The sequence below is a fragment of the Diplotaxodon limnothrissa genome, linkage group LG11, assembly GCF_057381915.1.
Source record: "Diplotaxodon limnothrissa isolate DT_005_m linkage group LG11, D_limnothrissa_male_GT1.1, whole genome shotgun sequence".
In the NCBI taxonomy this organism is placed as follows: Eukaryota; Metazoa; Chordata; class Actinopteri; order Cichliformes; family Cichlidae; genus Diplotaxodon; species Diplotaxodon limnothrissa.
In genome coordinates this window covers 27,397,035-27,415,987 of record NC_140606.1, presented here as the reverse complement: position 1 = coordinate 27,415,987, position 18,953 = coordinate 27,397,035, and the positions used below count along the sequence as shown (strand labels likewise).

At 39.7% G+C, this 18,953-nt stretch overlaps 1 protein-coding gene across 1 annotated transcript; it reads right to left on the bottom strand.

Moving 5' to 3' along the window:
- Positions 1-7,821: 7,821 nt before the first annotated feature.
- On the bottom strand, positions 7,822-8,961 carry uts2r3 (urotensin-2 receptor 3). Its single transcript, XM_085365579.1, has one exon. It carries the CDS (start codon positions 8,959-8,961, stop codon positions 7,822-7,824), a length of 1,140 nt encoding a protein of 379 aa, XP_085221705.1.
- Positions 8,962-18,953: the final 9,992 nt, after the last annotated feature.

Below are 18,953 nucleotides of genomic sequence, written 5' to 3'. Positions count from 1 at the left end.
GGGTGCCACTCCTGTCAGTAAAGAACAGGAAACTGAGGCTACAGTTTACACAGGCTCATCAAAACTGGAGCAGAGAAGATTGGAAAAATGCTACCTGGTCTGATGAGCCTTAGTTTCTGCTGTGACATTCATGGTAGGGTCAAAATTTGGCATAAAAAAACATGAAGTCATGGCTCCATCCTGTCTTATATCAACAGTTTAGGTTGCTTAAAAGAATACTTACTGTTTTTTTCTTCTTCTTTTTTTCTTTTTCTGCTCATTCTGTTGGTTTTTGGTTTTTGCCCTTCTCCCCCGTCCCTCTTCTCAGCTGTTTCTCTTTCCCTCTTTCTTTCTCCCCTTCTTTCCCCCAGTCAAGTCTGTCCCATGTTCAGTAAGTGAAAATAAAATAAACAATAAAAGGTGAATCAAATGGACCATTATGGCAAGGCTGGGATGGTCAATTTGGTAAAGTAAATCCGTTGGGCATCTTTCTTTGCCTTTAGACAACAATTCTGATGGCAAAAGAGCCAAACGGGACAGGCAAAAGAAAAAAAAAAAAAAAAAGTTTAGGTTGCTTGGTGATATAGTGGTGTGGAGAATATGTTCTCAGCACATTTGGGGGCCCTTGGTACCAATTGATCATCTTTTAAACACCTCAGTCTACACGAGTATTGTTGCTCACTGTGTCCTTCCTTTTATGACCACAGTGTACTCATCATCTAACGTTTGTTTCCAGCAGGATCACACCCCATGAAACAAAGCTCAAATCATCTCAAACTGCTTTCTTGCGTTTGACAATGAGTTCACTGTACTCAAACGGCCTCCACAGTCTCCACAGATGTCAATCCAGTTGAGTAACTTTGGGATGTAGTGGGAAGGGAGTTTTACATCATGGATGCATATCTAGTAAATCTGCAGCAACTATGTGATGTAATCATGTCAACATGGACCGAAATCTCTGAGAAATCAATCTGTGCCACAAAGAATTAAGGTTGCGCTGAAGGAAAACAGGGTCTAACCCAACACTAGCAAAGTGTTTGTCAAACTGTTTATGTTCCTGAATTTGCTGTGTTGCTTTACTTGCTGTATCCTCATGTTTTCTCTGGCTCGCTTTGTTTTTGGACTTTTCTGTTACTATCAAAGCTATTGAAACTTGTGATTTTTTAAAGTTATTCAGCATTCATTGTCCTGCACTTGGGTCCTCTCCAGCTTATCATGATACAAATGTGTTCCTGCTAACATGGACCAGTTTGTGAGTTTTGTAAAGAGACTTAAAATTAAATGTTTCTAAACTGACCCAAGATTAAAAACCCCAAGTCTGCTCTGTAAAACAAAACAGACCCAGTCTTGCAGAGACCCCATTTGCCCCTATAGGCTAAGCCAGGCAATGGCATCGTGCCTCCTGGCTCTTAAGCTGTGCTGTCTTACTGAGAGTCACTCTGGCAGGTACAGGTGTTCGGTTACTGACCACCCTGGGTTTTCAGAGACAGGGCCAGGAGGTGCAGGTTTCTGTGGAAGGTGAGAACACCTTGCAGGGGGGCAACATGAATCAACAGATTGAACAACTGGCAGCCCTGCTTGTATTTCTGTTGCTCTGTGGTGCAGGGTGCTGAAAATTATCTGCTAAACTCTGCTTTCTTCAGTTTGATCAGGATCAACATGTGTCATGTTTTCATACCAGGAAATTGTTGGTTTGCATTTATCTATTGGGCCTAAGATCATTTTATCATTTTTATGGTAGAGGTCATGGATAGGTTTTGGTGTTTTTATAGTAACTAACATGCTTTTTACTAAATGTTTAATTTATTTAACTGTATCTTTTAAGTGTGCTGCAGATTTTTTGTTAAATGCAGATTTAGGTAAGGGTAAACTTTACATGCTAAAACTGTTAACTTGTAAAGTTCACTGTTTTAACTGACCGTCAGTCATTATCACTGATAAAAAACAAGCATGTAAGCTTACAAGGGAGGTCAACCTTTGAGCCTTGGAAATTAATCATATTTCTTCACCAGGTGAACAGAGTTTGCTGTGCAGCATTAAGCCATCAGGACAGGAGGTGACCTCACAGCTATAGACTTGATTGCTGAGGTGTGTCATTTAATGAGCCACCCGAGCTGGAAGTTCAGTCAGTGCAAAGACAGACGGGTGGAACAATAAGTTGTGTAACACGGTGCAGCCAAGCCATCATGACTGTAGTGTGATGTTTGTACAGACATGATTAAGTCTTGGTGTAGAACTAGCAAGCCCATTGGGACAGTCTGTTATTGATCCTGAAGATAAAAGATATGCTTTCTTATTTAATAAAATAATAGATATACTCTCGATCGCTGCCTTTTCATCCTCAGTTTTCAACCCGCCTGTCAAACTAAAATAATCAGCCTGGACGACGAGTAGATATTTAGTACTTTTTTATAATGATTTTTATTGTTCAAATTGAACGATGGCGCTTTTCCTTTATTTTCTTACATGGTTTTATTGTTACACTGGTTGATGATCAGACTAGTGTAAAAATTCAGCCTTTTTTCTACTTGCTCTGCCAAGAAGAGGGTAATATCCTTAATATGGTGACTTAAGGCACAAGACTCTGTCTGTGAGCTCACAACGGCCCACACACCTGCAGTTCAAACTTTCTGTTTCCACGGGGCAGCCAATCAGAAAAAAAAGAGAGAGGAGCAAAAGGTTTTGTTCAAGGTGGGCTGAACTGTGAGTCCTGCAAAGTGAATCCAAAATAAACTGTAATACAATTAAAATCCACGGACCTCTGTCTTTCTTTATTTATTGTGACTTTTAAGAATTTTCAAACCATGAAAAAAAGAACCGAGGTGTCTTCTCCAAAGTTAGGTGGGTTTTTTGGGTTGTTTTTTTTAGCTGTGGCAGGCAACTAGGCCTAGGGTGGCCAGGTGTCCCACTTTATGAAGGACTGAACACCATTTTTACTCCTTGTCTCGCTGCCCCACATATTGAGACATCGTCCCACATTTTGGTTGGCTTTTAAGTCAGTACATGCAAGTCTCACCAGAATCAAGTGAGTGCAAGTCAAAAAGAAAGAGATTCATTGAAGCACAGTTACTAAATGTTTTAAGAAAGAATGTTTTTAAGTATGTTAGGAATATTGCAATAAAAATAAATATGTTATATTTCTCTTTTACATCATCTTCTTAATCTTATTCTTTCAGCTGCTTGTTTTAAGGGTCACCACAGCAGATCACCTGCCTCCACACCACCCTTTCCCCAGCATCCTCCTGGGACCCGGGACCCTTTTAATCCGGTATGGAAATCTCATTCTTGAGGCAAGGATTTGTCCCACACAGACAAACTCTTGATCTCACCCTCACTCTGATTTTTTCTTTCACTTCACCTCCAGGTGGCACTCTAATTCTAACAATGACACTTAGAGCTACATTAGCTGGTCTATATGTCACATTTAGATAGTTATCATACTGGTGTTTTACTTTAACCTGTTGGGCCAAATAAATTTACAGTAAGCAAACGTATCCAGCTTGACCTTTATATTTGATTCTGCTGAACACAAGTGTATTTATTTAGTAAATAAATGCTCAGTAAAGCATAATAATTATCACTCTTCTTATCTGAAAAATGTAAAAGATCATTTTTCATATACATTCCTATCCCATAAAACCAAATGCTATAAATTCTTGAAAGTTTTATTTGCCATTTATACACATGCACTAGGTCTTGGTACATAGGAAATCTTGTTCAGAGCTCAGAGCTCAGAGTCAAATAAATACAAATATGTATACAAGTATAAAACAAAGTGCACACTGAGGTAAAGTATATTTTTTAACTGATAAAAATAAGAATGAAACAATATGTGACGTATTTAAACAAGATTAAGAAAAGCTGTAGAAATGTAAAATATCCGTTCCTCACCAACTGCAGGGTTCGCCGTGTCAGAAGTCAGAGGTCAGAGGTCAGCCAAGTCTTGACGCCTGACTCGACTGTTTACAGGCAGTATGCTGTGAGAGGAGAAGCCAGGGGAGCAAGAGACACAGAGAAAACAGAGGGAGCAGGAGCGAGCAGGGCATCCATGCCATATTTACTGCCTTTCCTAGTAAGAGGCAAAGTGTGAACTGTAATGTGCATGTTGGTGGATTTAACCTCCGGCCTTCAAGGCACGCAGGCCTGGGTCTCGCCTGATCCTGGCGGCTGACACAGATATGTGAAATCAGGGGACGTGATGAGGAGAAGGGCGCCTCACGTTGGGCTTCGACTGGGTTGAACAATGAGATACTGTCAGTGCCTATGTTTCAGTTTGCTGTCAAACCAGAAATTACAAGCAGTTTTTTGGGGTTTTTTTTTTAATCTTGTGGTTGTGTGTATCACAGGCAGGGTATCATCAACCTGAAAGGGATATCTGCTGTTGTGGTGTTATAAATGTTACAGCTGATAACATGTCATAATACCAACCCCTTTTGTTATAAATAAAATGAGAAACTTACAAAGATAAACATCACATGAGGTGAGGCCATGCAGAGGAATGGAGGTGCAGACAAAGCAAAGTGTAAAGGGGACACAAAGTGATTAAGAGAAGGAAAACAGATGGGCAGATTGAATTTTAGAGGAGGCGGAGTGCAAAGGGAATCTTTCTTGTGTATGTCTGGAGAGAAAGGGAGCCTCTTATACACTTCACAGTGTGAATTTGGCCCGGGGCTGTGGCCTCGTCTCGTCTACACAGCGGGTTGCTTTCCTGAGCGGGCTGCCCAGGGGAGGGGCACCTGCTTCAGCCTCAGACAGTGGTCAAGAAGAGAGCCTGATGGGAGGGGGTGAGGGGTGCTGAAATGGAAAGATGCTCGATGGTTCCAGGAAAGTGACATGTGCTGGATTTATGAAATCTTCAGGTAGAACAGAGCGATGCCCTCTGACGAAAATATTTGTCCCCCTTTTTTTCCCCAGTGGTCTCGAGACAATGACACCCTCTGTGGTCTCAGGATGAAATCTAAAGCTTCTGTTGCACGACAGGATAAAAGTTATGATTGGCACAAATCCGCCTCTGCAGCTACCAACACAAAGTTTAAAGATTGGCCGGCCTGCCATCTGAGACAATATTTTCCATCTTATTTCATTGGGTTGACCAAACACAGTGTATTTGAAGTTTATCAAACACTCAGTCATCCCTGCAGATCTGTGGCAGGACTTAATCACCTGATATATGGAGGTTAGAATACATCGACACCTCAAACCTGCCCGCTATGCAGAGTCAGAAAATTGAACAACAAGCCCTGCGTGCTTTAATATCCACACTCCTGTTGAGTGTCTTTTTTGGATACCTTTCATCTTTACACAAGCTACACCCTCCATCTTCTGTCATTTTGGTATGACCCCGGGGGTCCCAAAATCACTGAGTCTCATATTAAGACGCCTTATTTTAAATGTATACTGAGCTGGCGCTTCCTCTGAAAGAAATTCCATTTCAGTGGATAAATGTGGTACTCGGGTCTCAGTTGTCTGTGAACGGTGGATGGATATTGCATTAGCTTTGCAACAGAAGCGCCCCCGTGGTGTGACTGCACAGGGCTCTGAATAATAACTGCAGTGGGAACGTTATGCTGAGAAGTAGCCGTGCCAGGTAAATAGAAACACATGGCAGGCGGCATGAATTACTGGAGAGCTCTACAGCCTGCAGAAATAATGGCATCGCAACGCAGAGACACACACAAGCTCCCTTTGACAAACGCTTTTGGTATGTGTCTCTTCAACCTGTTACTGCTCAAGCAGTAATGAGACACATGACTTCAGAGCTTCTTGTGCAGTCCGGAGGTATTTCTTGAATATATCTACTTCATGTGCAGATAAATAAACCTAAAATTTAAGTTTAGGTTTCATTTTAAACTGCATTATAGCATTAAATCAAATTATCCATTGCCTGCACGCTCCCATTATTAAATCTTCCTCCTTTTTCAGCGGATCGCTTTAGGGATCACTACTGTGAATCATCTGCTTATTAAATGGCAAGAAAAAAATGTTGAGTTGCTAGATATTATAATTTGTATATTATAATAATATTATAATTTGTGAGTTTTACTACTTTGGTCTCCTGAAGTATTTGGTTATTTTTCTAAAATGTTGTCTCAGATTCTCCATGAGCATTAAAATGAAAATGTTTATAACTTATTTCTTGAATTATTTTTATGAGGAGGTATGTCCTCTTAAAGGAAAAGTTAACCACCATCAGCACAGACGCAGACATACTGTAAACTTTAGAAAATAAGTGGAAACACAGTAAAAAAATAAGATTTTATGGCATGTTTTATTTTTGAACTTGTTGTATCAGTTACGCTGAGCCAGTGCTGTTCTGAGTTTCTGTGAGCTTTGATTGATTCGTTTTCAAAACACTCAAATCTACCCTGATATCTGATCTTGTGGCTCGTGTCTGTGTTTTGGCTTCCTCGAGCCTCCCGGTGTTTTCTGAACCCACTGCACAGGCAGAAAATAAGTGGAGAAAGATTGGAGATGGCATGTGTCAATAGCCTCAAGCCAGACTTGAATCAGGGACCATATAATCACATAGTAACTTAAACCCCTTGACCTCAAAGTTCACACCTAACCAGAAAGCTCTGTGTTTCTGACCAGTTACACTCTGCCCCTTTTGTCCTGTTATCCCTTCCCCAACGTTACTCCTGTCTGTCAAACGGCAATATTTGCTCATGTGCGTCAAAGAGCAGCAGGGTCTGCGACACAGTACAGAGCAGCCTTTGAGTCAGACAGACAGAGACAGACCTTTGCAAACGAGAAAGACCTTCAGGACTGGCTGTCATGCTGACACAGACACAAACAAAAGTACGAGTGGAACTCAAGGACTTCTTGACCGTATTGTGCCTTTTCCTTAGCGATCCACATATTTTATACCTGAACTTTCCTGTTGTCTTGACATTTGTTGTTGTTTTTTATATTTTTAGATTTCTGGTGGTGTTGATTACCATTAGTAAAAAGATCCAGTGACACAGTGAATTAAAGAAAGCGTACTCTTTATTCAAGACTATATATTATAACCTATATAAACATCAGTTATAGTCAACACCAGTAGAGAGCATGCAAAGCATCACATGGTTCATAATAAGCCAACACATTTTCAAACCCAACATGCAGGTCAAGATATAATTTTAAAAACAAATTCTCAAAAAAAAAAAAAAAGAAATGTCAGAGATTGGGGGGAAAAAACAAAAAGACTTCTGACCCACTAATACATAATTCATTATGTCCACAAACAATAACTCAGAAAAATGTCCCTGCGAGGTCCCGCGCAGACACAACCTATTGTTAAAAAACAAGCGTTTCCTTTGATTGTTCTGAAAATAAGGAGAAGAGCTTCAGGGCTTTACTGGAAATGCTTGTGCATATGCAGCATGTGGTATAAACTGTGATTACTGCACTCTGTTTACTAAATAAAGCTGACGGTTTTGTTCTGGGGTTAAACAAGATGACGCGTGTACACATGTTGCTGTAGTATCATTAGTGACACTGCATACATTTCCCAAAGTTAAAAGAACATTTTAAAAACCAAATTAAATTATGATAATAATAATAATAATTCATTATCAAAGTGACAGTGGAATATTTTGCAGTTACAACTTTAGGTGACACATCTTAAAGACTCAAAGACTCAAAGAAAGAAAGTTAATCTCCTAATAGGAAACATTGTCCTTTTTACAAAGCATTTTTGCAAAGTGCTATCATTTGGGTAATGTTTTTCTACTTCCCTGGGTTGCAGGCTAAGATGAAGTGAATGATCTTTGGTGTCTATTATAAAGCATCCATATACAGTACTTGTATGTGCACATATACATGCACACACTCACATTATGGTCTATTATTATAGTGACACTACTCCAGAGAGCTGCTTTTGCGGCACAGCTGATTTGCTGATGTCAGCAGCTGTCGGTTGCTTTTTCGTTTTCCAGTCAACAGTGTGTAAAAGAATGGATTCACACAAGAGTTTCCGTAAGTCAGACCTGTGAGGATACGATTCACTGTCACCTGTGTGCCCACTGGGACTGTCCGCAGCATGTCAGGCTTGTAGAGAGGCAGCAGCTGCCAGATCCAGAAGGGAAGAAAGCAGGCCCAAAAGGCCAGGACAATCCCCAGGATGAGGAGCAGGACTTTGGGTTTGGGAGCACGAGGAGGACAAGCATTGTTGTTGTCAGTGGCCCAGGCTGGTCGTGTCTGTGACACCCAGTAAAGGCGACCCAGTGTTGCATAAAGTGCTCCAATGGCCAGCCCGGGACCGAGAATGCTAGTGCAGAAAAGCACACTCAGATAGGCTTTGGAGCTCTCCTCATCCCATGCTGGGACGCACAGCTGGCCCTCCTGGTCATCCCCATCTTCCAGGTGCAGTGTGATCATCATGGGCAGGCTGAGAGCCACCGCTAGCCCCCAGGCGAGGCCTACACGCAGCAACTTGGAGGAGTTGGAGGATGAAGTGTGTAGTGGGTCAGCAACAGCCCTGTAACGGTCCAAACTCATGGCGGTGAGAGTAAAGATGGAGGCGTGCATGGTGAGGAGATCCAGGCTCAGCAGGAGGCGGCATCCAAGCTCGCCAAAGGCCCAGCCAGATGCCAGGCTGTCATACACGATGAAAGGTGCGGTGAAAAGGTACAACAGGTCAGCTAGAGCAAGACTCAGCACCTGGAGGTGAAGAGAGGAGGAGGAGGTAGAGGAGGTAGAGGAGGTAGGAGAGCTGGAGTTGGCAAGGCATGATGGTAAAAGGAGTCTTGTCAGGCAGCAGGCTGGTAATGCTCCACATCTTCTCCTGCTTCTTCTCCTGCGCCTCAGAAGGAGGACCAAAGTGTAGAGGTTTCCTGTGATGCCCAGCAAGGAGAGGAGAGAGAGGAAGGAGCAGAAGAGAACTGTGGATGCCAAACTGGGTGATGGAGAGATGGAAGGAGAGGAGGAAGGCACAGAGAAATTGGAGATAAAAGGGGAGGTGTAGGTAGAGGGTGGTGGCAAAGAGCCTGAAAGGTCCATAGTGTGATGTTTTTTGTTTTGTTTTGTTTTTTAAAAAGGAGAAAAAAGCTTTAGAAGGAATAAAGTCAGTGAAATATCAGCTGAGTAAAAACGCAGTTCTAGCAGAGGCAGAAGGGGAATGGATGGGGTCAGGGAAAAAGAAACAGGTGGAGAGGAGAGCAAAACAGTATCTGTTAGATTTTTCAGTATATTATATATATATCCTCTTATTTTTACTCTCTGGTCACTCTCTGGTTTTAGGAGATTTTATTTTCTCTATGTGTGTTAAGAAAAACATAGCTTGTATTTGGATTTTTGAGGGTGCCTCAGTTTGATTTATGCATATTTAAATCATAACAACCAATAAATAAAGTCATATAAACATGCAGAAATGAAAGTGTCAGCTAAAGCAGAACCCTCTCTGGTTGGCACTGATTTTATAGTTTTATACACTGTTAGAAAAAACATCTTAAAAAAAACAGTAATATTCCAGCAGCTGGGGCGCCAAAATAATACCATAAAATAACAGAAAATAACTTACTCATAAAAATACGGTTATTTCCAGTAATGAAAATGCAGTTTTACAATTCCCCTCTGGCCATCAACAGTAGGTGAAGTGTCTTGCCCAAGGACACAATGACCGAGAGTGTCCGAGCCGGGGCTTGAACCGGCAACCTTCTGATTACAAGGCGAACTGCCAACTCTTGAGCCACAATCACCCTAAGCTGAGTGATACTGTTGTGGTTTTAGTAAAATAATTGGATTTTCAGAGCAGGAGGTCTCCAAATGAAGACAATGAATCTAGACTGAAACCTCTCGTTCTTTGTCAAGGTCAGCAGTTGGTCAATAATTTAGAGACGGCTTAAATCAGCAGACTCAGCTCTAAATGATTGCATCTTTTCTTTAAATTGTGTGTTATGAATATGGAATACGTGCTAGTTTTATTTTCAAGGACAGAAATACATTATCAGACAATTCAAAACTATGAGCTGGTTTGACTGGCGATTTTCTGGAGCAACGTAATCAGCAGTGACATCAAAGCAGACGTGGGGAGCCTGACAGAAACGGGCTGCGTGATTCGCGGTGACCCGGGCGGCACCGGGGTTAAGAGCTACTGTTGAACTCTGGAGGAGCGGCTGAACCCCTGCGGTGCTGCGTGGCTCCACAGGTTACTTGCTCCCTTTAAATAACAGCGATATTAATGACAGGGCCTCACAGATCAGGAAATTTTCCAAAATTTTAAATGCTTTAATTCTCAATTTACCCACAAATTTACCCACAAACAAAATAATTCAAACAATGTGGTTTCAGTGTGTTTAAAGACTGCACTGTCAGCATTTAATTTATGGCACTTAAAATATTTAATCAAGGCCTCAAAGAAAACTTTGAGGAGCCCCGAATTTGGGGAAAACATCATGTAGTAACTCTTTTTTAAAAATAAATAAATAAGGCTACTGTATGTCATTTCTCTAAAGCAAAAACTTTTTGGTTTCTGAAATGCTTTTGAAAGCAGAGAAGCTGCCATCAGTATAGTATTAATCAGAATAATTACTGAGATTTCTTTTAGAAACTTACTTTAGATCAGTTTAGTCCCAGACACTGTAAAATAATATTCCTTTACTTGGTGAAAAAACTCAGTTCCCATTTTGAAAGCTCCCTCTTCTCATGTGTTGTCTTGAAATCCCCTCTGACCTCTTCAGCCATAAATTGAGGTTTTCGGCTGATTAAATGCAGTTATGTGGTGATAATCTTCATCCAAAGCCTGTGAGCTGATCTCCGCTGCCTGTCTCGCTGTCTGTCCACAGCTCAGCCACTGATGTGTCTGACCCAACTGAGTGTGTGTGAGTGGAAAAAAGGGGTGGGATGGGACGCTAAGTGAAGGGAGGGGGTTACCCTACATACTGAATATTAATACAGAATTGTCCTGGTCCAGGGAGGCCCCGCAGACTGAATTAGAAGTTTAATTTTTCCCTCATTAGAAGCATAACAATAAAAAAAATAGAGCAGTGATTTATTTTAATCACTCAGTAGTTAACAGTAAATAGTAATGCTTTCAAAAGCTCTGAATTATGACTGACGGTATCCTGTATCCTGAGTGTGCCTCCACTCAGCAGTGCTGAGTAAGGATGTAAGAATTTAAAACAAAGGTATTATTAGTGTCTATATTTTATAGCTGGGTTGGGGGGGGGGGTTACCGTAAATTTCATGACTCTCTAATAGTTTCAATACCTTTGAACCAAGCATAAATCTCACTGTGAACTCACTGAAAGGTCTTTCCATGAGAGTTAAGAGTCTGACCATAAATGGTGTCCTAACATCATATTTTGGGAAATAATCACATGGTCTGTAATTCACAGTTATAACAGCTGCTGCATAAAATTTAAAAACCTAACCTACCACTAAAGAGCCATGAAACCTGAATATTTAATATCATAAAGAAGCAGGTTTCTTTATGTTCAGGAAAACACTTTAGTAAGGACATTTATATAAAAAGGCAAAAAAAATGTAGGGAAAAAGCAAAACTGTAAAACGGATGCTAGTGTAAATGTTATTCCTGTTATTACTTCATTGGCCAACGTCTTTTCTGTATTTGTTTTATAAACCCTCGATAAAGAAAGTAATGTCAGGGGCACTCAAATCAAAATGCTTTCCTGTCCAGACATACACACAAAAAATGGACTCAACAAGCACCTAACACGACCTGCACTATTTTATAGGCCAAATGGTCTTCAACGTGGCTCGCTTTGTGAATAAATCTTGACTTCTGCTTCATACGTGGAAAATGTAATCATATATATAAAAAAGACCCTTAAAATTGAGTTAAAATTCTCTGTGGGAATTGCAGCGAGACAGACTGACACAGCAGTGGTATTTGTTGTCATTTTGTGACACACTGCAATAACTAATGCACTTCAACTTACACCCAAAGTCAATACCATACAGCTCGTGTTCCAACGTCTCACACCCCCACGCGGGATTTTTATGATGATTTGGTGTTTAAATTATAGAGGAAATTAATTACCCACTATACTTGCCCGTATCAACATTTTTCCATGTCAGAGCAAAGTTGAACTGGTGCAGACTCACTGAATAAACGGGTCTTTCAGAACTTATAGTTGCATGTTATCCACTGAGTTGTTTTTGGCTTGGCAGTTGTCGAGCCTACAGCTGTGGTTTGCCAGCTTCAAGAGGTTAAGCAGCTTGGTAGTGATTTAGTTGAGGCTGCCCAGTAAAATGTGTATGCTGTGTGGCTCGTGCTGGTGGAGGGGACTCCATGTTGGCTGCTTCATACATGTGAGGACATACATAAGATAGACAGAGACAGGCAGTAAAGACGAAAGGGGGAAGGGGGGGACATACCTATCCCCACGGGGTGTGAGGAATTTGAACAAATACCTGGCACAGACATGCCAAAATAGGGGATTGGGGGGAGAGGGCCATAGAGGCATGTGAAGACCAGGCTCCCTCATACAAGGAGATGGACAGGTATATAAGTTGAGTGGATAGAAATGAGTGCCAAAGTGGCAAGAAAGTTTTATTAAAGGGGCATCAGGTGGCCTGCTCGTATCAGATGTACAGCAGTGTAGAAAGTTGAGTTGAGTTGTCAGATGAGTATGAACAGTGAAACCAGGAGTTTGGGTGCAGATGTTACTCATATTTACCATGGAGCAGGGAGAAGCAGACTGAGAGAGTCTGAGTGCTGCGCTGTTTATTTGTCTTTGTCAGAACACATGTCTGCCCAGACACATTATATAATTTCTAATTAAATTTACCTGAGTGTGTTTTTTCCTATACTTTGACCTAAAGATCTTGTATTTAGTCTCTTTAATATCGAGTATGCAGATAAGATCTAAAGCCCAGAGCTAACCTAACCCCTTTTTTTGTAACTAAAGCTGTATACAATGGGCAGAGCTATGCTGGTTTTGTATTGTGTAATTGTAGAAACATTTTCTTTTATATGTTAAAGAGTTAAATAATGACTGTTATTTTTTAAATCTGACTCTATAACTATAGATTAATTTATAAAGTGACTTTTTTCATTTAAATAAATTATATTTATCTGTTTGACAAGATCACATACAGTCTTTTGTTTGTTTTTGTCAATTAATCACCATATATAACATTAGCTTGTTTGATTGACAGTATTTGGTAAACTGTGATGGGAATGTTTTGACTAAAATGCTAAATCACTTGTAAAAGCTTGATGAAAATTATTTCTCTGCTCATACATTAATGTATTAAATGATTTAGCTCAATGTGATAACACTATCTTAATAAATAAAGTAATTTAATAACTGTCTTATAGATGGATAAAAAAAACTTTAGGGCAGGTACAGATCATAGCTGACAGTGAATGGATTGCATATGGGAGTCTATCCGCTGCACTTGCCTGACATAGTTCATTAAACTAATTGTGTGGCTGTCAAAGAGAAACATTCGCCACCACCTATAACACTCCCAGGTTTCTGGAGGGCTGAGATATCATTAGAGCACACAGTCCCTGGGGTGTTGTTGACTGCAGGATTTTTAAAACAAAAGAAATCTTGATTTACTTTTTTTATTAGTCAGTATTATTCTTTATCTTTACAGTACGCCCAATTGTAAGTGTTGCAACCCTATCCAATCAGGACCTAGTCACAAAATGACAAATACCCTCCACGTAAACACAAACAGCTCCCTAACCTTTTCCTGGCTGTCCTTGCTTTCCTCAGTCATTTCATTAATTAGCCAAACCATTTCTGAGCAAACTGACTAACAAATTGCCTGCCGGTGAGAGTCCTCACGTCGTAGCCTTGATTAAATGGGCGGACATTTGCGTTCATGACAAATGGTTGTTGGACTGGGCTGATTCACAACTTGTGATGAGTTATTGATCCCCACTACGCCCCCCCCCTCCAAAGCCTGTCTGCTTTGCAGTTACACATCAAATTTCTCCTGTTCCCTCAATACAAACCTCTGTGAGAGCACAGAGCTCAGATAGATACGCTTTTTAACGTACAATTCCCTACTCATCTACTTTTATTAATTAAATACATAAATAAATACATCAGATTTTGTAGATTATGCAGGGCTACTCTTTGTATTAATGACTTCATTTTGTAAAATTACAGAATAACTTCAGCATTTGTCAAGTAGAATTTGAAGAGTTTAATTAACATGTCAGTTTCAAATTTATATTTTTACTTGACGTATACTTAATGTTTTAAATTTCCTAACCTCCTGAGACCCAAACTCTTTCATGGCATGCATTTGTAATTTCTCTTTGCTATTTGGGCTGATTGGGACCTGATGAATGTAAAAACAAAGAATTTGATTTTTTTTTACCGGATTTTTGTTTCTGAGAAAAATGAGATCCACATATGAGGACACTGGTTTTAAGTTTCGACAGAACAGTGGCAGTATAACGTCCTCGTAAGCGGATATCAGGCCCTTGTAGAGAAAAATTTAGTATTTTGGTCTAGACAACCCAAAATGTGATGTCCACATATGTGGACGGCAGGTCCTAGGAGGCTAAAATAGCATTCAATGCAAACATCATTAAGCTTCTTAATTAATTCCATTATTACATCTGTCTGTCATTGTTTTAATACTATTCTTAAAGCACTTATTCATGTTGGCACGTTCATGTCTTCATCCTATTGCACTAATGGTTTCTCAGCTTAAAAATAAAACACAAACACTTTTATTTACCCTTAAAGTGGAAAAATTACATTTGCAGATGTTTTATTTGTGGCCTTCAACAGTCCCAGTTTCTCCCCCGTCTTAATGAACTGATTGAACAAATTCAAAATAAATCTACTAGAGAATTTTCTAGACAGTCCTTTTTCAGAAGCAGTGCTTTTGTGCATTTGGTCCTATTGAGTATTATACCTGGAACACTATACCCTCACAATTAAGGAGCACAAAATCTCTTAACTCCTTCCCCAGACCTATACAGCAGCAAACTGGATACTCGTGATCTGAGGTGATGTCACCCTAACTCTATTTTTACTGTCTGTTCTTAGTTAAAAATTATGTTAATGTCTTTTTGTGTGAGTTTTCATAAATGTTCTTCAGTGTTTGATGTTTAATATTTAGTTTATATTTAGTCTTCTGGATCTCATATGTGCTTAGATGCCTGCAGATGAAATTATTTCCAAATCAGGCACATTTACATGCTGGATTTTGGTGCTCATAATTTAATGTGAATCATATATTTATTGTTAAAGAAAAAATAAAATTAAACAAACTAATTCAAACTAGATGTTTTTTAACCTTACATACAGGGTATGTAAGATTCCTACACTTACTTTCAGTCACATTTCTTTTGTTCTGTGCCCACAAGAAGATTTAACCTCTCCCGAACTCTTTCATGGCATGCATTTTTAATTTTTCTTTGCTATTTGGGTTGATTGGGACCTGATGAATGTAAAAACAAAGAATTACCAGATTTTTCTTTTTTTTTTTTTTACCTAAATTTCGTTTTTTTTTAAAAAGGAGATCCACATGTGAGGACATTCGTTTTAAATTTTGATAGAACAGTGGCAGCATAACGTCCTCGTAAGTAGATATCAGGCGCTTGTAGAACAAAATTAAGTATTTTGGTCTAGACAACCCAAAATGTGATGTCCACATATGTGGACGGCAGGTCCTAGGAGGTTAAGCAACACCGCACACTGAATAAGTATTCGCCTAACCCTGGAGTCACAGAGCATTAGATTTGGACATTTTGCAACCATAACAAAATCTGGAACTTGTTGTTACATGACACTGAGCCGGAGTTTGCTCCTCCATCTGCAGAAATCAGATCAGCCTTTCACAGGCACATGTGGAACGTTATCATAGCAGCCAGCCGGGAATTGGACTGTTGCTTTGCAAGCGGGATTGTTTAGTAATGCCATCATATGAGATGTTGTAGGTGTTACAGAGAAAACTCTCAATAACAATCCACATGTTACAGACAATAGCACGTAACTTTAAAAGCATTTCTGTGAAAACAAAAGTGTAAGTAGGGATATTTTCTGTCTGTCTAGCTTCTTTCAAGTCATAAAACACCTAAGGTGTGAAGCTTTTCTCTTTTAGTGTCTGCACAGCTGCTCATTTGAAATCTTCCCCTGTAATTACACTCTCAGAAACCAGGTGTGTGTTGCCCCTGGTCAATTAGCAGCCCTGTAGTCTGATTAGCTAAAAACCAGTTTAGGGTATAAAGCTTTTAAGTCATTTAAAGTGCAGGTTGGTTGATGGATGCAAAAATTGTTTTAATCTGCCCACTGGTGGCTTAGATTCAGTACTGCAACGCCATGCATCCATCCAATAATAATATAACAGGCTAATTATGCAACCCTTCAGTGGGAACAAACCAGCATGCTAAAGCAGTATTTGCCTGAGCCTCAGATATGTGGTCGCTCTCCTTCTCACACTGCAAGCCTGCTGCAGACATTTCCCTCCAAACTGTAAAAACCAAAGTCAAGCAAGCACCCCATCACCTTTCCAAATCACTGTTGTACAATAAATATCAGTGTCTGAAGCTAAGCCATATTTGAAGCTAAACAGTGGAAATGTTGGCTCACTGTTTAGCAGTCAGAAATGAGCACTGCTGGTGGTTTAATGCACCATTACTTGCCAAACAAGTAAAAGGCAAAGTTTTGTTCCAGATGTACATATTTCTCCTCGCTGTTTGTTTTAAGCCACAACAGCTGCAACAATTTACCAGCATCATAACACAACACAAAAAGATCCAGAAGACCGTTTGACATGTATTTATCTATTTTCAGGCTTTTAAAAATATTGTTTATATGGAAAGAGGACAGAGCAGAGAGAAGGGCGAGATGGTTATGATGTCATTTTAACACCCATAACCATCAAAGATTATTTGAATTAGCAGATGTCTGTGCCTTTTAAACACAAAGGCCAAAAGGGCAAGCCCAGGAACCACATTAAAAAGGCACCAAATTGCAAAGAAATGTCTTTAAATTAATTTTGAAACCAATGTTCTGTTGTCTTAATAAAAACCTGGAGTTTCTTTCTAAAACTCGTGTTTTTCTGATAGTTTGCAAAGCCTGACATCACCATGCCGTCCCACGTCACCCTCTTTCTGCGTGACTCTTCCCCCCTCCTCCCGGAGAGTTTTCCATGGGTCAATTACAGTTACAACAGTGTTTTTACACCAGCGCTTATCCTATTTTTAAAAAGACACACTCTGTAGACACACTTTGTACATACAACATGTATAATACATTGACTAAACATTTTCACTTGTCAGGACATTTTGATTTTCCACTGCATATACTTGTCGAGACAGCTTCAGCAGTGGCCGTGTGAGGCAGATAAATGAACACCATTAGGTTTAAAACATCCAAAGGTGTATGGGCTCACGTTGGTTGGATGCAGTTGATTGTTCTGGCTGTTGCCCCAAAATCTGATCCCCGTTTCCATAGAATGACTGAGCTTATGACATGGGTCACTTCTTGGCCTCCTTAACTGAGATTAAATCAGATTAGTAAAGGCAAACGCACAAACACACACTCACACACATGCACGGACGCACACAAACTAGTTAACTCAATACTCCGGTTACATAGTCACTGTCTGATGCTCTCTGTCTGTCCCTACAATTTACTTTCAGATATTTATTTTTGATTTTTTTTTGTAATGTTTAAAATTAAAGACAGAAGACACTTTTAATGCAAGCCAAAATGTAAAAAATATATATAACATAAAAATAATCAGTATAACCATAAAAAATAATACTTTGTTCTTTGTAATAATCTAAAAATGATCACATTTTCTACTTAAATTATTGTAAATTTAACTTAAAATACAAGTCTCCTACACACAAAAAGCCAAAAAGAGGGATTACAAATAGATTGTTTTATTTTTAGTTTATTTTATCAGGATCCCATTGGCTACAGCAGAGCAGCAACTTATGGCATGGATCACTTCTTGGCCTCCTTATAAGGTTAAATGAGCTGAGTTTATTATTTAAAAAAAAAGAATAATAACTTCCTTGTTTAACTAGCTATTCGTGTAATAATAAAAACACTAAAAATAACTTGAATGTAAAAAATAATTGGTGTTTGGGTTCTATATGTTGGGATATTACCCATATAAACTGTAATTCTGAGGCTGGTGTGACAAGGTCACTCCGGCATTCCGGCGAGGCGCGTGCTCGTGTCTAGTTGGGAGCGCACAGCACGGCAGGGTGGACGCGCACAACAGCGACCTGAGGGCTCGCGGACAGAGCGCCAGCACGGGTCAGCTCGCGCAGCGGCTATTAATCATTAAAAAAAATAACCAAACAGCGGCTGGTTTAATAAGGAAACAACCCGAAGCACCAAACTGACGTGGCGCTGGTTTCATGGGAGGACGCTGTCAGCAGAGGGTAAGTGCTGATTGAATTTTGCTTTTCCTTAAATTTTGCTGATTGAAGGAAGTTCGCAGACACTAATTATGATTACAAACAGCCTGTAATTTTAGTTGTCGATATTTATATTATTTCGTACTGTAATACTCTGAAAACCCTCACATTTCTGCACCTTTAAATATCTGTGTCAGGTTTAAACCACTGTGTGATGTTTTATAGTCAAATCTCGAATTTAAATTTATTTTCACCTTAATTCACAATGTGCAGAACTGGAGGATTACTGGAGGAATAAATAAAGAAGCCAATGTTTTGTTTTGTTTTTTAAGAAAAACGAACAATGTCAGAGAGATAAGTTTGCCTTGAGCACCCAAACTTTAATCCTTTTCTGCCTTTGTGAGTCATAACCTGATAGGAAACACATCTGTATTTTTTTAAGGCTTTGAAATGAGGCAATACTTAACAACAAACGAGTACAAATGTGAAACACATGCAGCCTCCATCATTTCCAACCAGGTTTATTTTCTGGCAGCACTGGTAGGTACAGCAACGTTAAAGTGACATGGCATGGATCAGGATTTTTGAGGGTGGCACGTGGTCGGACCGCAGGTTGGACCAAAGTAAGGGATTATGAGATAACATTTTCTTCACCAGCCGATTAAATTTTTAAACA

Excerpts from the sequence above, each read along its gene's own strand:
- uts2r3 (XM_085365579.1), bottom strand. The coding sequence starts at position 8,961 with ATGGACCTTTCAGGCTCTTTGCCACCACCCTCTACCTACACCTCCCCT.